Below are 18,825 nucleotides of genomic sequence, written 5' to 3' on the forward strand. Positions count from 1 at the left end.
GAAAATATATCAAAGTAATAATGACTGTAATGGTCAACACAAATTGAACAACTAAGAAAGCATACGAGACCATACGAGCCCAGACGGATTGTCCCACATTATATACCACATCCCACCATTTGTGGTCTCCTAAGGTTTTGATTCCTTTCTCAATATCTTTATTATCCTGTTGCATATGAACTAAATGTTCTTGCGAGGTAGCTGTACGTTGAAGGATTGACTTCAGACTAATGGACAGAGGGGGAATCGGGTGTCCAAAATGGACCACTGACTTTAGAGCTTCCTCCTGAAGAGGCAGCTCCAACTGTATTTCTGTAACATTGTGCAGGTGAACCGGTAATAACATTTTACCTCCAACTTTGACTGGTTCAACTGGGGAGAAACAAAACATAGGGGTATTAATCGGGCATAAAGTTACCCCATGATGTAGGTGTGAGGCACTGGTTGTAACGCAGTACCTTCCCCTGCCCACATAGGCAGATCTTGCCTGCCCAGGACTCCATTGGTTTACAGCGACTGTGCAGTTTGGCGAATGCTCATCCAGTGTGAACCCACACGCGGGTGTAGTATGCTGGTACACATCACACCTACACACCCACTCGTTTCCAACTTGTCGGCAACATTCTAAGTCCGGGGCCAGCCATGTGCCCTTTTTGTTAATCAGCCATCGAGGATGGTCCCTAAATTCCTTAAAGATGGCATTGTCATTGGAAAGTTCAATGACTCCTATGGATTCTACCTTATACAGTCGCACAGGAGGGGCTGTGAAGTTCATGACAATTGGGACTGCCAATATCACTGGGACCTGGCCATTGGTATCCTGAGAGTGAGCCCGAGAGGCAAAAAAGGCCAGGCCATGCCGCCTGATCCGCTTATATTCTTCTTCCGTCTTATTGGCCCCTAACCACATGGCCAAGTGGTGATTCTTGACAAAGGCAGGAATGCGATTAGATTCAAGGTCAGATAATCCCTTTTGCAGTAAGGTGAGCATAAAGTTTCCATACATACTACAGGTGACTGCTTTGGAGATGTTCTGCTGTGCAAACTCCTGATTGTTTTCCCCAATGATCTCGTTGACCTTACTGGCAATGGTCTGCATGGCAGTCACAATCTCTTGGGTGGATAACAGAGTTTTACCCTGCTCATGGATTAGATCCCCACTTTGGTCATTTAATTTAGTCAAAAGCCCCTTCAGTTGCCTCCGCATGACTTCATCATGTTCCCACATAGATTCGACATCTATACGATTCAAGCCAGCCACACCTGCAGTAGCTCCTATCCCTACCCATTCAGCCAGGCCTCTTCGTTTGCGTGAGGTCTTCAGCCCATCACCCATGTCTGGGTCAGGGCTCTGCCAATCCGTCCTTTGGTTCCTCGCCTGCGAGTCTCCTACCAATTCCTTCAACATGAGGTGAAACAAATTCATGTAGCTACTATGGCACAATCCGTCTGGCATATGCAGAGAGGTTAAATTAAAAACAACCGGAACAATTTCAAAGCGCACATCGTTATATAAAAAATCTCCTGATTCCATCACTTCTAACCCATTTGTTTGTGGATTAGTGAGTAACATGGGGCAAGGGGTACCCAGACTCCTGGCAGCGTTTTTACCTGGTTTCCTGATAGCCTCTAACCTCACATGAGAGCTGCCATAGGCACTGTCATCATTTGGTTCACAACGGACATTACCGGTGTGCCTCTCCCAGAACTGGGGCCAGTTTAATGTTTGAATTAGTATCAGGCCATTCTTCCCATCAGGTTGTTGGGATATTTTTCCTTTATATGGCACCCCGACATCCCCTACTGAAGGGGCAAACATGCCAAATTCGTCTTGAAACCACCGCCACTGGATCCCCATTGCTGTTCCATTCCCGTTACAGATGCATTTTATCTGAAGACCCATCCCTTCCTCCACACGTGCGCCAATAGTTTGATTCCCATACAGCACTCCTTCCATGTAACCAGGGCTTGCTACCTCCCAGTGGCAGTTCCACCGTCGACTCAGTCGTTCTGTGATTTCTTTCACCCTTTCTTCTTCTCTAGATTGGTTATATGTATACCATTCATCTTGAGGGCCATGCTGGCACCAGCCCTTAATCACTGCTGAGTGACACACATTAAGCATGCCTAATTCAATTATCATACGTGTCCACCAAATAATTCTCGCCATACCTGGGAAGTGATCAAAAAAGTTTCTCGTTACTTATCAGTTTGAGTACATAGAAACATAAGAAATAGGAGCTGGTCTGCCATCCAATAGAATCTTGGATGATCTTTGACTTCAACTCCACTTTCCTATCCAATACACATATCCCTTGATTCCTCTGGAATCCAAAAATCTAGCTAACTATCTTGGTCTTGAATATACTCAATGACTGAGCATCCATAGCCCTCTAAGGTAGACAATTCAAAAGATTTACAACCCTCTGAGAGAAGAAATTCCTGCTAATCTCAGTCTGAAATGATCAACCCCTTATCCTGAGACTATGTCTGTTTATTCTGGATTCTCCAGCCAGAGGAAACAACTTCACAGCATCAACCCTGTCAAGCCATGTCAGAATATTATCTGTTTCAATGAGATGAACTTCTTTCATTCTTCTATATTCTAGAGACCATAGGCCAATCTACTTAACCCGTCGACATAGGATTACCCTCTCATCCCAGGTATCAACCTTTGCTGCACTGCTCCCAAGTCAAGTATACCCCTCCTTAGATATGAAGATCAAAATTGAATAGTACTCCAGGTGTGATCTCATCAAAGTCTGGTACAATTATAGCGAGACTGCCTTACTCTTGCACTTTAGCCTCCTTGCAATGAAGTGTCATTTGCCTTCCTAATTGCTTGTTGTAGCTGTGTTTCTTGTAAAAAAAACCTACATCGCTCTGAACATCAACATTTAAAAATTTCTCATAATTTAAAAAATATTCTGCTTTTCTGATCTTCCTATCAAAGTGAATAACCTCACATCTACTATGTTCTTGCCCACTCACTCAATCCATCTGTGGGCCCCCTTGTAGCCTCTTTGTGTCCTCCTCCCACTTTACTATTCCACTTAGCTTGTTTGAGAATTGAAAGCAAAGTCAATGTGCTCTTTCCCAGATTGAAAACACAGTAAAAACTGTGAAATAAGAATACTGGTCCAAACTGGTCTTGTATACCTTAAAATGGAACACCAGCAAAAATTGGGAAATAAGAATACTAGTCTGAACTGTTTTTCCCTTCTGGATTGACATCACCCATCATGTTCAGTATTGTCATGGACCACATTATGAGTGAGGCAATGTGAAGTAAGGATCCTAAATGAAGTCGGCGTGAAAAGCAATGGCTGGAATCGATTGGCACCATCATAATGATGGTACATCATTGCAATGAAAGAAAGAAAGAGGGTTCAGCATCATCTTCCTACAGATGGTAGTACAAGGTTGAAGAAAGTCTGAAAAAAGTGGACATCAGTGGTGAGGTGATGGAAATGGTGGGCGAGTTATATGCCTTCAAAGATGAAGAGAGATACTACAAAATATTGAAGAAATAAATTAATGTGGTGAGGGACTTTTTTTTTGACAGACCATGGAAGACAGATGTGTGAGGAAGTAGAAAGGAGAATGAGCAATGCTAGTTTATGGTGCTGAAAGGTGAACCCTGCCAAAAGGACAAGCAGAGTTAAGAAATGTTTGGAGCACATGGTGCAAAGAAGATAACTATCATCAGCTAAGAAGTAATGAGAAGCACTTAACTTATTTGCAGTGATATGCCAGAGGGAATCAATTATGGCAAGAGATTTGAGTTGACCACAGCATGTGTCCCATATGGCCGAAGATTGATGGAAGGGACCAAAGGTAATAGAAGTAATCGTAGTTTGGTGGAAAATGGTTATGTAGACAACGAGATTGTGTAATGGAAGACCAGAATGGAGGACAATGGAAGATGGCTGACTGGAGCATGCCAGCACAATTTCAAGCACCTATGGCCTACTTGGTTCTGATAACTACTGATTGACAATTATCTCACATAATTCCTTAACCAAGGGTGGGATCTTCCGACCCCGCTGAAGTCAACAGAATTTTGAATGGCTCACTACACCCACCATATCCGCTGCGGGGAAACCTGCCGTGGCGGGGCTAGAAAATCCCAGCCTAAATGTCCACTGAAATCCCATGCAGAATTACTGTGCAGGGCAGAAAAATAAATAATTAAATCAGCTTACGTCAGTAATCGATGCAGCAGAAGAGGGGCATCCAATATGATGATGAGTCTGATAAAATATGGTGCAACTGTTTACAAGCTACTCATGTATTCAGAATTTATTTTCGACAGTGACTTCTGCAGAACAACAAACTCAATCTTAAATTCCATTTAATTGCAGAGACAGATATGTATCACTACAAAGTTTGTTGCATTTTAATCACTTTACAGCTGTCTCTCCACAGCCATGGGAGTATAACGCAGATCACAGATTGCCGTTAAACTGGAGGAAGTGATGATCAATTAATGTATTATAGCTTGAGGGTACCTGCTTTAAATCATATTGTCCTTGCATTTTCAGCTCGTATTATCAAGGTCATTTCTCAGCCAAACATTACCAGAGAGATTGGAACAACCATTACTCGAGTGCTTCCATATGGTAGATACACATTCACATGCACTGTATTTGCAACAACTTCTGTATTTTTAACCTAACTGTTCCTCCTCTAATCTTTCCTCGTTTTACCCTTGTCTCTTGAAGCCAATGGGACCCGGGCTTTGTGGAGGTATGAGCTACAGAATTATTTTTCCTTCTTAGCTAATGACTATAAAGCACACTCAGATATTTTTGGTGCAAATGAATGCCAAATAATGCATTGATAAGACCTTTTACTGTGTTAAAGGGTCATATATCTTGGCAGCGATCTAAAGAGTAAGGATTTGCCTGCCTCACCTGCCAGCAATGGGGCCATAGACAGGAGATTCAGTGTCTGTTGTCTATGCCTGCTCTTTGATGGAGAAAGCTAAAACTAGTTCCACTGCCCCCACATTTTCCCCATAGCCCTGTATCTTCCACTGCTTCAAATATTTGTCTTTAAAAGATGCTGTGGCCTCTACCTCCCTGTGTCGTAGCATCACATTCTCCAATAACCTCTGTGTAAACAAATTTCTTCTAACCTCTATTCTTACTCACAATAACAATGTTACAATAACGACATCCCCCAGTTCTTGACTGCCCAAGCATAAGGAATGATTAACGGATCTAAAATCGTGAGGAGCATGTACTTGAATGTTTAATATTTGCACGCAGCAGACATCGATTTGCGCCGGGAATGTGAAGTTGTAAAGTTACCTGTGCCAATGTTAACCCAGTGAGAAAAGGTACATTTTCAATGGAATGGACACCTCTTTATATCAAAAGTTGAAAAAAAGCATGAAAGGTATTTTTATAAAAATCTGAATGACATTATGAACAAAAAGCTACTTTTTGTATTGTATTTTGTATTGCCAGCATCTATTCCGATGGAAGTGGGGCAAGGAGGTGCTGGTCTTGTCCCTCACCCATTGTAGTCAGTGTTGACCCTGATGTATTTCCAGGTGTCAGGTTAATATCATAACTTCAGTAGCCTCCAGCCTAAATACCCATCTATGTATTGCACCTCATCGCTGAAGTTAAGGAAATTGGCTGCTGCAGCAGGAATCTGGTGGCTGCAGCAGCTTCAAGGGCCATGCAGCATTGCAAAATCATCAGTTTCAGATTTTGCTGAATAACTGCCTGGAAGCAATTGAAAATTGTGTCTGATGGAATCATCATTGTTTTGGGCCTGTTGAGTAGAATCGACGCTGCAAAACCAGCCTGAGACCAAACCAAGAGGCATGAGAATCAATGGAAATTGATCCTCGGATCCTCATCATATCTCCAAAGGGAGCTCACTCACCCAATTGAAGACTGGCCCTCAGGTAAGTGCCAGATGCAGTGGTTGGAAAGGGCTTGAGACACCTGAAACTTAGCGCCTGAACAGATTAGGTGCATAGCATCCCACTCCTAAATGAATATGCTTTCTGCCCATTTCACACCTGCTGAATATAATTTAGCTGTACTTGAGCTACCTAGTTACATTGGTAAAGCAACAAACGCTCCTGCAGCCATGGTGAGAAGTAGGATAGGGGTTAAATCCTTACATTTCTACCACCTTCTGCTTTGCCTAGTGGTAATGAAAACATTAAATATTCAACTAATCTCCTGTTACTGCTCAGACAGAAACACAGTTGGCAGTAATAAGAAGGCAGATTCCATTTCGAAGCCCAATTCATTTGTTGCAAATAAGCCCCAATATCATTTGAATTTTCATTTGGAATCCTGTCCTGTTAAGCACAGGATTGCAACCAAGCTGCATGTTTTAAAAACTAAAATGATTTAAAATAAAACGAGTATGTAGTTTTCCTTACCTCAGTTGACCTTTCAGAATTGGAAAATCAAGAGATGAGCGGTAAATCTGCAAATCTGAACTGAGTTGCACTACAGTACAGATAGGGATTAAGACCCACAGAAAACAATTGGTTTTCCAGATGTTGACACTAGGAAAGCTATTTTAAATGAGTTCACATTTGCTTATAAAGTAGTGGTCCAAGGAATTTGATACAAATATATGAATGGTAATACTGTATTTTGTAAGGAAGTTTCAATTTTATGTTAGGCTCAATTCAACAAAGGATATACTTCATTTGCTTATCACTTTCAAGATTTCCTATGTTCACTAGACTTGAATCTGAAGGAGTGAATTCTAGTTAAATAACATCATAAATATCTTTGCTTCTCAGAAACTAAGGTCACAGAAATCACAAGAATTATTACAAGTAAACCAGAAATAAAAGTACTTCGTGGAAAGGTTATTCAAAGCGGTGAGTTCTTCATAATTTATCATGATTATTTTTATCTAGTTATGTGCCTTTCTCATAAGCAGTTTTCATGAGTTAATATAATTGAAAAATGTTCTTAACATTTATTTCATACGCTCATTCATATATACATGTTAGATAGAGTGCATTTCAATTTGTTGCTGCATGAAAGTAAATTATGAATTAGTAACTCACGAATGGCGCTAGAAAGGAAGAGACGTGTTGATGGCAATTGTAGAGCTGATGAGTAGGCGAAGAGAACCCAGAACAGAAGCAGACTCAAACGTCAGTCCAGCGGGCATGCTGGGGACAAAGCTGAGGACAGTGACCCCCAGCTGCAAGTTCTGTGAGGTGTGAAGAGGAGGCAAAAGAAGAGGCTATGGTCAATGGGAGGTTAGATGGGAATGAGACTGGGGATAGGACAGAGGCTGTAGCACTTAGGTCAGTAGGGGGGACTGGAACATCAGGCCAGTGGGAGCAGCAGAAAGAGAAATAGCATGCTACAGATACCAGAAGGAAGTGAATGGGAGATCAAACTCTGCAAGATGTTTGAGGGATGTTGGGCAATGGGAGCAGCAGGGACCAGTACAGGGATAGTGGCTGCAGACTAGCATGGAATAAAGTGAAGAAGACACTGAGCCAAGGTGGAGAGGAGTGAACATTGAACAAATGGAAGTGACAGGGAAAAGGAGGGAACTTTTAAACCACAGCAGTGGACAAAGTGGAAACAGAGGATGAATTTGGATTCAGCAGTAGCTGGACTGGAAAAGATAGTAGCACGCTTAAATTAGGGACCTTGGATTAGCAATATTGCTACCTGGTGTTTGGAGATCGGTAAGGAAAATAATAGTGAGTAAAGCAGGGCAGAAAGTGCATAGCACTGGCCTACCAGCGCAAACTGTGTGCAGGGAACAATCCATGTACTGCAGCACGTAAGCCAAAGATCTGATTGAAATCGGGCCTTATTTAAATTAGACACATGAAGCACAGATCCCCTACTGCATGTCCCCAGGTAGCTCATCAATGAAACAGACACAATTATGGGTCACTGCAGCTGTGGCCTGCAGGTAGGTCATGGGAAGGGGTCTAGCAATGAGCTTCAAGTCCCACTGTGGAGTCAGGGGAACAACCCTATTTTTCCTGCGGCTCCCCAAGAAGGGTTTATTTATTTTAAAAATACTTACCTCAATGGTCATGCTGCTGAAGAATCCTGACCAGGACAGGGGAGCCCAAAAGAAATGGTCCCCACAGATTGGGACTAATGTCATTACCTAGTCAGCAGCAGCCTATACCATTCAACCATTCACCATTTGCCATTGAATTGACCACCTAATAATCTGAGAGGCTACTAGATTCAGTGTTCTTATGGATCTGAGGTTAGCATAAGGATATTGATGAGGCAAAGCACAGGGAGCTTCATGTATTCATCCACACATCCCGTCAGCCCACCACCCATCCATCTGATCCAAAATATACCAAATTGAGAGTGCAAGAAATAGAAAAAAAGTTTCCATTCACCACATACCTTGATGAGGACAGAAGCAAACTGAAGCATTTCTGATAAGATCAGCTTTTGTAGAACATGAATAAATTACTTTTTAAATGTTAAGCCACTTTATTTGAAAGCTTATATTAATTTTGCCAAGCTAATGGTAATTAGCATTTAAACAATATTAAACAGATCTCAGGATTTTTTTTATTATCAGTCATTTATCTGGCATGCAACACAGCAATGTGTTGGTATTATAAGTGGATAATGTATGTCTTGGGGTTTAGCAATGCCATGCTATCACCAGGCATCTTCGCTTGGCCTATAAATTCAATGATATGCCTGCCTTAGAGGCATAGGAATGGCACATTTTTATGCCAACTGCCTAATTGGGATAGACTTCAAAAGAGTTGATCAAGGAATGGGTCTAAAGCAGATATTAGGCCCTTTGCATAAGCAAATAAGGGTCCTAATGCCTTTATGATGCCTATTTTACAAAAGTTATTTGCCTTGAACATAGCCGGCAGCAGCTTTTAGGAAAATCCAAGGCCTAGACGCAGCCTGACCGGCCGTCTTTCAAGAGACCACTGCAGCCTGCCACCAAAAAGTATGTTTACTTAAAAGTACTTAGCTGAATATGAAACCGTGAGGTGCAAGACTACATCTCTCGGCTCAACATTAAAACCATAGACTGCTGTCAGCCACCAACCATCCCAACCCCGAAAAATGATTGTTGCCTCCCTCCCTTTCTCTGCCGGTTGCTGTCTCTACCCTCTTCCTCTTGCCCTTCTCCCTCCCAATTGTTCACCCCTCTCATACTAGATCTACCTTTGGGACACTGCAGTTGACGGAAAGGGCTGACATTCAACTCACTAGGCAAGCTACCTAGAGACGTCCAGCTCACTGGTATCATGTAAATGAGGCTTGTTGATCAATATTAGGTGGGGATCAGGCTTACCTGTTTCAGTGCAGGGATCATTCAGTATAAACTCATATCTATCACTAATGTTTTACTCTAAATAATTATTATCTACAGTTTAAAGTTATGATGATAGATATGCCAAGATTGGAAATAGAAAGCAGGTGAAATTCAGAATGAATTTCCCAATTGTGTATATTGGCTGATTTACAACATTATAATTCCTAAAACAGTATTGATATATTTTCAGCAGAGACTTAATGTAATCTAATTATTCTCTCTCTCATTGGTGATTCAGGAACAATTGATGGTGATGCTGAGGCCTTGACCAAGTTTATTGAAAGAGGAGGTTTGTAGTTTATATTATGAAGAACACTTACAAGAAATTTTGTAATTCTATAGCTGACAGTCAAGCGGGAATCCTGTGTCAATGGTATATTAATTGTATTATTAAGATACAAAGATGAAGGATATTGTTTAAACACCTAGAGCACTTATAAAGAGAGACTGCTAGGATAGGGTGGTAGGAAGCAGACATATGTAATGTTGCATTCTTTAAATACATCTATTATCAAGAAAAGTATTAGTGTCTAGTTTCATACTTCACCAACTAGCTTGGGATTGATTTAACATCGTGGACTAGTTTTGATTAATTAAGGCAGTGGGAGAGAGATTTTCCAGTTTCCCCAACCTTCAAATTGAGTATTTCCCCTCTCCCAGGGGATCTGCTGCCCTCTACATTGTCAAACATTCCTAAGACCCCAGAATCCCAGGAATGCTTGATAACCCTTTATGGCCGTTTTAATAAAGGGGAGTTTATTTCTGCAGATTTGTTTACCTGGTCAATGATGTTTAAATTTTTAAATATTTACAGAGCAGCATGTCAAATGATATTCAAAAAAAAGGTTCTATTTTGACAATTGTGCCTCATTCCCTCACAAGGTGATTAGATTATTCTGCAAGTATAACACTGAGCTAACTATTCACACAAGCATTTGGGGAGGTGGTGGCATAGTGGTATTGTCACTGGACTGGTAATCCAGTAGATCCAGTGTAATGCTCTGGGTTAAAATCCCACCACAGCAGATGGTGGAATTTGACATCAATAAAAAAATCTGGAATTAAAAGCCTGATGATGACCATGAAATCATTGCTATAAAAACCATCTGGTTCACTACTGTCCTTTAGGGAAGGAACTCTGCTGTCCTTACCTGGTCTGGCCAACATGTGACTCCAGACCCACAGCAATGTGGTTGACTCTCAAGTGCCCTCTGAACAAGGGAAATAACTGCTGGCCTAGCCAGTGACACCCACACCCTATGAACAAATAAAAAAAATAAAAGTATTCTACAGTAAATTTAACTCAGATGGTACAAATGGAATACCCCTTTCTGGCCAGTCTCATTTGTTTTAACATTGAAGCGACAAATATAAAAGGTAAAAATTGAAGGTCTTGATTATTAGAGTTTATGCATTGCCGTTATTATCAATTACCACTGGGAGTGCAATTTGAATAAGGTGGTTGTTTGATTAATTGTAAATAGCAAAAAGCAGCAACCTGAGGCTACAGTGCTCTTAAACAAAAGTAAGGCGGTGAAGGAAATGATTTCCATGAACTTGATAAGCTTTCAACTAGTTTTGCCTTTGCTGACAGTGGTAAAAATCTTTATCTTAACCTTCATATGCACCCATTTATACACAGAATTCTGTTGCCAAGGAAACTTTAATGATGGCGCTAGAAAGGGTGAAGAAAAGAAACCATAAACAGGCAGTGGCCTGATTTTCTCAGAGGTGGTGGTACAGTTGGTAACAATTGTGCAACTGGCAGTGACTGGGAACAATGTAATCCAAAGACATTTCAGAGAACAAGCTGCCAGTGAGCTAGAATAATATCTTGTGACCTAGATATGTAAGGTTTAATCCAACAGCAAGCGCTTATCACTTGCTTTAAAAGTATCTGTTGCACGAATCCTGTATGTTAATATTGGCTTAGTGAGGGTCAAGTGTTAGGATTAATGTTCTGGCTCACATCCCAGCCCCCCTCTCCCACTCACACAGAATCTGGCACAAGTAAAGCATTTGGCGCGCAGCACTTTCCAAAGCTCAGGACGCGCTTCGGGTTGAAGGAGGCACCCAGTTGCGAACCAGATACCAGCCTTTTGGCTGCCCCTTGAGCTAATCAATGTTCACAATTGCAGGAAACAGTGGCAGGAAGCCAGGAACGCCCAGCTCATTAGCTGTTCTTCCGCCCATTTCATAGTTGCACTCTGCTTTGGACACTAAAGATGCTAGGCCTACATAAAGTGGGCAGACTCCTGACTTAATGTCCTCAATTTTATCTCCCCCTGTCAGGTAGGGGTGGCAGCTAAAATGGAATAGGGGACTTAACCACTCCTGGCTACCTCCCTAGTCTGACTGACTGCAAATTGAAGGAGGCTTGCACACCCACCCCAGGCTGGTGGGACCCTCTTTATACATGTTGGTCAGGCTCTGATGATGTCTTCAGGGCTGGATCTGTGATTTCAACCAGTGGCCTGGGCAAAGGAGCACTCGTGGCTTTCCCTACAGGTCAAACCTGCCCAGAGCTGGATCAAGGGCTAGAGGACATCCAGAAAGTTTAATTTTATTTTGGAGTTTCCTTGTGGACCTTGAGGATTAGGAGTGTTTGGGCCTCCTTCGGCCCAGGCTTACCACCCAGACTACCCATGCCCTGATTTTGAACACCTTTGGATTCCCACTCCCTCACCACCTACCTGACTGAAGGAGTCTTTTCTTTCAGGTCCTTGGCCTAGCCAGCTTGAATTTCCCTCGCTGACCAGGCACCAAATATTTAAGTGAAGTCCAAACCTGCCTGATTTTCAGGTGGTAAAAACAAAATTCTACTTAAAAGTTACTTCAACAAATTAATAAAACACTACTCTTTTAAAAGTTCCCTGAGGTTTGCTCAGAAACAGTGGAACTCTGCTGATGTGCATCACTGTCTCAAAGAACAACTATAGCGTTATGATAATCATGGGGAAATGGCTCATTATAGTGAAGAATAGTATTGTAGTCTCGAACATATTCCTCTGTGAAAATATCAGGGCTGTGCCTTATGTGGTATAAGATCAGAAGTGCTTATTGAACAATTGAATTGTGGATTTTTATTTGACCCAAACTGATGGGATAAAATCCTTTCTGCTCTGACAGCTGTTAGGAGCCTAAATTAGATACTTTTATTTGAGATTGATGTAAGTTCAGAGGACAAACCTGAATCAACTCCCCTAAAACTACTGAAGCATATTAAGAAGATGGAATGCTTCCATCAGCTCTTAGCTTGATGATTAGATAAAGATCACAGGAGGAACTGGTTATTTTGAAAATTGCTCCATTTCCTCAACCAAAATGATTACCCAGAAATTATCCAGTGAGATATTATCGTATAAATACTTCATTTAATTGTCTCAAAGCCCTCTGTCTAGTACTTTAATGGAGGCATTAAGCTATTAACATAACTGGGTTAACATACCTGTTAAAATATGCTACAGGAATTTAATATGAACATATTAAGTATTTAAATAATAGCACGTAACATTTTTTGTTTTGTGTCTTGGTCACTCAATTACATTAATAAAATGCATGAATCTGATTTAAGAAATATTCAGGCTAATAAAGTGGTTTTCATCAGACACAGTTTAAAAAATCATTTCACTAAACATCTTGGTAATTACAATCATTGAATTCAATAATCTTTCTGTATTTTCTAAATATAAAATATGTCTTCCTGTGATGGAAGTCGTGAAAATATTTAAGATTCACCTATGACATGTATCTTGTCAGGAACACAGTACACCAAGGTTACCAGGATTATTGAGGGTGATCCCAAATTACTTGAGGATGAAGAAATCCAAAAACTCCTTCACGGAGGTTAGTGAGCTGGTGGCTCTGCCCTTTGCCTCCTGAGGCATGGACTCATAGGATGTTCATTCCCTATTTACAACTCCAACCAACTAATTGCCTGTGTTTCCCATCTCTATGTCACCCTACATGTGAATTCGCATCATAGTTTGTGTCCAGTGTTAGTTATTTTTCTCTGGACATTTGTTACTCAAACACAACATTTAAAGACCTCTTCTTCATTAACAATCTAAGGAAACACTTCTTTGTGTTTACTCAGAAAAGTTCTTTGGTGCCGCATATCAAAATCCAGCCTAAAAGAACTCTGCCTAACCTTCATTAACAATCCAAGGTTGCATTTGTTTACGTCCACTTCACACTTGAGGAAGATTTCTTTTATCTGTATTCTCCAATTAATTAATAATAGAGGGAAACATTTTCCTGTGTTTGCTATAAGGTTTATTTTTGCTCTGGACACTGGAGAACACAACTTCCGGAGGCCATCATTGCCCTTGTTGAAGGACTGAGGGGGGGAGGGGAATTTACTTTTATTCATCAGCAAAGGTGTTTTACAACTGATATCAGATAGTCACCTCAAGTGCAACTTGTAGACCACACCCCCACCCCCTTCCCAGCCTTATCAATGGGTACAATCTTTTGCCTTAATCTGATGGTTCTTTTCCGTGGAGATCAGGATACTCAAACGCAGCCAGTGGAAACCTCCTCCCCTGCATTTTCCTCCTCATTAGCAATCTTTATATTCGGCATCAAAATGATTGTGTTCTGAATAGCGAATAATCATCCCTACCTCTTCCCCTCCCATTAACAGCCTAAGGGCGCTTTCATTTGTATTCGAGATATCACGATGCCAAACATGGTTATTAGAGAGTACATGGTTATTAGTGGTGGTACATGGTTTTTATTCCACAGTGTGAGCTGGCAATATTGCTCAAGTTCACAAGTGATGTAGCAAGTCATCTACCATAGCTAGCAACGCAGTGCTCCATTTAGAGGGAACATGTTGCAGATTGCAAGATCCATTCATTGTCTATTGATCTCATACAGCACTTCAAACAATCATGAATACAATTTGGCCTTCTGAGGTTTTAAAGTATTTCACCAAGTTGTTATTCACAGATTTCCAATATTGACAAATTTTTGCTGTCTTCAAATGGCTGTAGTGTTCACCAAGCATGATTGGGTTTTTTATATCTCAGATGCACATAAAAAAGCCCTCATTACAAATTTGTGTTGTGTTAAACATATCTGATTGAAGGAAGCTTCAATCTTTTCAGCAACATTGCAGTGGAAAGCAGAAAACTTGGTTAATTAACTCTTAATAATTAAACAACTAGCACACTGTGCTTCATGGAATAAATGCAGATATTTTGACATTCAACCAAGCATAGCTTGGTTCAGAATTCTTCCTAAAGGAAGTGGTACACTCCTGTATTGACACCTGCTGTGTACCAAGTACTAATGCTGCCATTAACTGCTACTTTCGCAGGCTCCTCTTCCAGATTAACTCAAATTTTGATTGAGGGTGAACCATTGAGTGAGCATGAAGAAGAAGTCACAAAGCTTATTCGTTCAGGTAAGGGCATCCTCTGAAAATCACACCATGTTTGCAATTGCATTTACTCATTTATCAAACCTAGGAAGATACAGGAAACAACATTATACTGATGGCGACAGCTGTGATCCATTTGCATAATGACCTTTTACTGAGGCCTGGTTATAGTTTGTTGCAGCTTCAGGAAAGCTGAACTGGCTCTAAAACTACGCATTAGAACCACCACAGTGACTGCTGGCAAGGACTCACATAAAGCAAATGTCATATCTGTCACAGCATGAACTGCTGTGATATTATTCTTGTGCGGTTAACTTCATTTATAAATAAATCTTCAGTATAGAGGGACAAATATATTTACACCCTGAAGCTATTTAGATTAACCCAATTAAGCACACCAGTATAAAATTCTGATGATGAGTATAAAATTGCTGCCTTTTCTCTTTATGGCTCAAGACTGACTGTACATTTCCCGAATTTCCGTTTTTATTTCTAATAAAATGTATTTTTTTAAAGAACCATCAAGGAGCGCTAGTCATGGTAACAGACGAATGTCAGGTACGTTAGACTTGATTATTTATTATAAAGATGTGAGGCATTCAGTTAATTACCACCTGGATAACTTTTCAGTGTTGGACATAATGCCTGGGTTTTCCAATTGTAACAGAGACACCAGCTTTATCATTGGAAATTTGAGGCGGGTGAATCAAGGCAGTTTATGCTATTTAGTAAATGTGGGAATATTATAGATTGGTGATCCATAGGTTTTTCTGCAATTATTTTCACATTCCTGAGAATCCTCCCCACCCTCACTTCCAACAGGCAATGAGCTAGAAATTCATTATGGACGATAATGCAATGTGGGCCTTATCTCATCTGTCACCTATTATATACCCTTCCCAGTATGTTTTGAAGTGATGTTGGAAAATGTGAAGCTCGCTACCAAGTGGAATGGTTGAGGCGAACGGTATAGATGCATTTAACAGGAAGCTAGATGAGGGAGAAAGGAATAGGTGGACAATTTATGCAAGTAACATGAAGTGAATATATTGGGACGAGCCACCAGCATAGAAATAATGGCCTATTTCTATGCTGTAAATTTCATTTAATTCTATGTAATATACTAGATCAGAAATAGCTACCTGATAAGCCAAAAGATAAATAGATTGCTCGGCAGAGGGACAGAAATTAAATACCTTGGAATCCTCCTCAAGTTCCAGAATCCCAGTTTGAAAATCTGTGCTATAAATCATTATCAAATTTCATAAGAAACACAAGCTTATGAGCTGCACATAAAATTAGCAATCAGTGTTTGTTTTTGAATAATGACTCTCAACCTGACTCAGACATTTTGGTCATCTCATTTTAAGATATTTTAACATTAACATAACTGATATCTTTAGGGCTCAATATGTATTATGAAAAGTTTAACTTGAGCATTTTCCAGAAACAGGATTCATTTTTTTGGCATCTTTACAAATTGTGTTTAAAAGCTATCTATCAGTTACTGGGAGCAATCCATACTGTTGAAGGTAGTGTGAATTCTCAGAAGATTCTAAATAAATCTTAACATGTAAGATAATAAAAAGAAGTGTATATAGCTATCTACACAGCATTGCACTTGCACTTCTCTCAGGAAAGTATTATTTTTAATTGCTTTCTCGTGGCAGCCTCAGCAATCCCTTTCAAGATCGGTACCAGTTGCATTCAGAGGAACCCAATTTTGCATCGAGGGCCTCAAAAAAAGATCTTGGAAGCCCTAATTGAATATGCAAAGGTTCTAACAAAGGTTCAGATGTCTGCTCAGGACGCTGTTTTTTCTGCCTTTGTCAATGTGGTCACTGGCGCACTTCCGGCAAATAACAAACAAGAGGACCACCCAACAAATTGGGTGCTCATGCACCTGTTTTGCAGCTGAAAAACAAAGGCAGGGCCATCAAATTTCAAGGCCACAAATCCAGATCTTTATGTCACCTTCCCTTCAAGCATAAAATGGAAGGCTTAAAATTAGATTTTTACCTAAATTGTTCCACCTGTTAGTTCCTGGTTAATACTAAGCAAAGAACATAAAAGCTGTACAACTCATCAAGCCCACTCCATCCAATATTGGTATATGTTCATCTATCATAGATTTCTCCCTCCTCATCCCTGCCACAGTCGACCTCCATCTGCTTCCACAAACACTCATTTCCTCCTCCTACCTCTCCTGGGGGAAAATACCCACCAGCCCTGTTTATCTATAATACCTCCTATTCTCCTTTCAATAAGTTCACATGGCTAGGGTCCATGCAGTATTTATTTTGACATTGTAGTTTACTTGGATGTCTGTCACCACTCCAGCTGAGTTAGGTCTTGCTAAGATAGGGTCCGCTCAAGAGACAGCCTTTCAGATGAGGGAGCTTGGTGCTGAAGGAAATTTCCTTAAAAGGCATGTTACGGTGTGCAAACTGTATATTCAAGGAATATATTATCACAATAAATGTAACATTCTGACACTAGATTAACAGAGATATGGCAGTTAAATTGTTAATAAAAGCTCTCATCCAAATGAATTTTTAATGAACAGTTCTTAGAATAATTATAACATTAATTAGAACAGGTCAAAGAATCACAAAACAGCTCCCTAGTGCATAGTTCGCACACACTTAACGGTTTTGTTTTCAAATATGTCCTAGAAGTTTAAGTGCTGCATTTACTAATTTTTATAATTTCTGCATTCAGCTGGAGCAAGAAGGGCAAGACAAGCATTGAAGAGACTTACAATAAAAAGAAAACCTGCTCGAGCTTGAGGAGGATTTGAAACATTTTGCTTCCTGAAAATGCAGGACATCCCACTAAATACAAATGGTTTAATTTAAAATTGAGGCCTGGCCTTGGCAATCACAAATGATAAGGATGTCAGTTTTGCACATGTCGCAGACTCTTGTCAGGTTACATGGTTGTTGAATAGGAAAAGTCAAAGCATATTAACTTTCTATTTCTTTATGTTTCGCATTGAATGCTAGTATATTTGAGAATCAAAATTGGGTGGATTCTGGAGGCATTTCCTTGGTACTATTGGAAAATTAAGTCAGGGATCTTTTAGAATGTAAAATGAATAATTTACTAAATAGTCAAATTTACTTGTTCCATTTATTCCCTGGAACAGCCATTGGTTTTGCTAGGTTAAATCATGGTATATCTGGAAAAATTGAATCAATACGTATCTTCTGGTTTTCTCAGTATTAAGATTATCATAAACTCAACAGGAATCTATTCTAGGACATAACAATTAGAATTTTTTCAAAGTAAACAGTTTAAAAAGATTAAAAGTTGCTTTATGTTATATGTTCATTTCCATTTTTAAAGCTGGGCTTAATAAATTACAGATGGGGGTTTGGCCATTGCTTGGAAACTGATATGTCTGTGTGGTTAAGAAGAAAAAAATATTAAAGTTAGTGCTTGCTCTAGTGAGTCTATGGGCTATTTCTAACATGTATTTTGTACTAAGACATAAAAAGCTTTGCAGTCCACAAACAAGTTCAAGTTGTTCGTACTTTTGTAAATTGAATGGTATTATCTTTTTTCTGAACACTTTTTTTATAACTCAAGTTTTGTATCATTGTTCTTTGTTCCTGCTTTTTTGCAGTTTAAATCTTACCTTGTTGCTATTTTTGGGAAACCAAGACTTTACATGCCTGAAAATTTGCTGAATTTGGTGCTTTTTTATTTGTATTCTCCCTGAGAAACAATTATTCATTAAAGAGTACTTCCTCATGTGTGGTTTTAATTTTAATTAACTCTGTTTTCTCATGTGTATGCATTTGAATGTAGTAATGGCTCCATGGGATGGTAATAGTGTGCCCAGGATATTGCCACTTCCAGTGGTAATGGTTCTGGGTCTGGGAGGTACTGATAAAGTATACAAAGATAAAACACTGCAGGTGCTGGAAATCTAAAATAAAAACAGAAAATGCTGGAAACACTCAACAGATCAGACAGGATCTGTGGCGACAAGCAGAGTAAACAGGCTGGATTTTATGGCAGGGAGAACTGTTCACACCCCTGGAGGAAATCAGGAGGAAGAAGACAGCCCTGAAGCCATATCACGCTGCCAGTAGGCTAAACTA

General features: G+C 40.1%; 1 protein-coding gene across 4 annotated transcripts in view; it reads left to right on the forward strand.

Annotated features, from left to right (window-relative positions):
- Positions 1-18,473, forward strand: part of LOC144682692 (periostin-like) — a 100,928-nt gene extending 82,455 nt beyond the window's left edge. The window contains exons 17-23 of one of the 4 annotated variants that reach the window (XM_078545289.1): positions 4,545-4,622; positions 6,785-6,865; positions 9,569-9,619; positions 13,090-13,176; positions 14,654-14,740; positions 15,233-15,274; positions 17,438-18,473. In XM_078545289.1, the coding sequence (XP_078401415.1) occupies positions 4,545-4,622; positions 6,785-6,865; positions 9,569-9,619; positions 13,090-13,176; positions 14,654-14,740; positions 15,233-15,274; positions 17,438-17,505 (494 nt within the window). In that variant the 3' untranslated portion in view covers positions 17,506-18,473. The remainder of the gene's footprint in view (positions 1-4,544; positions 4,623-6,784; positions 6,866-9,568; positions 9,620-13,089; positions 13,177-14,653; positions 14,741-15,232; positions 15,275-17,437) is intronic. The other 3 variants (XM_078545287.1, XM_078545286.1, XM_078545288.1) reach the window with 3 other exon arrangements.
- The last annotated feature ends 352 nt before the right edge of the window (positions 18,474-18,825 follow it).

The sequence above is a fragment of the Cetorhinus maximus genome, chromosome 7, assembly GCF_964194155.1.
Source record: "Cetorhinus maximus chromosome 7, sCetMax3.hap1.1, whole genome shotgun sequence".
Classification (NCBI taxonomy): domain Eukaryota; kingdom Metazoa; phylum Chordata; class Chondrichthyes; order Lamniformes; family Cetorhinidae; genus Cetorhinus; species Cetorhinus maximus.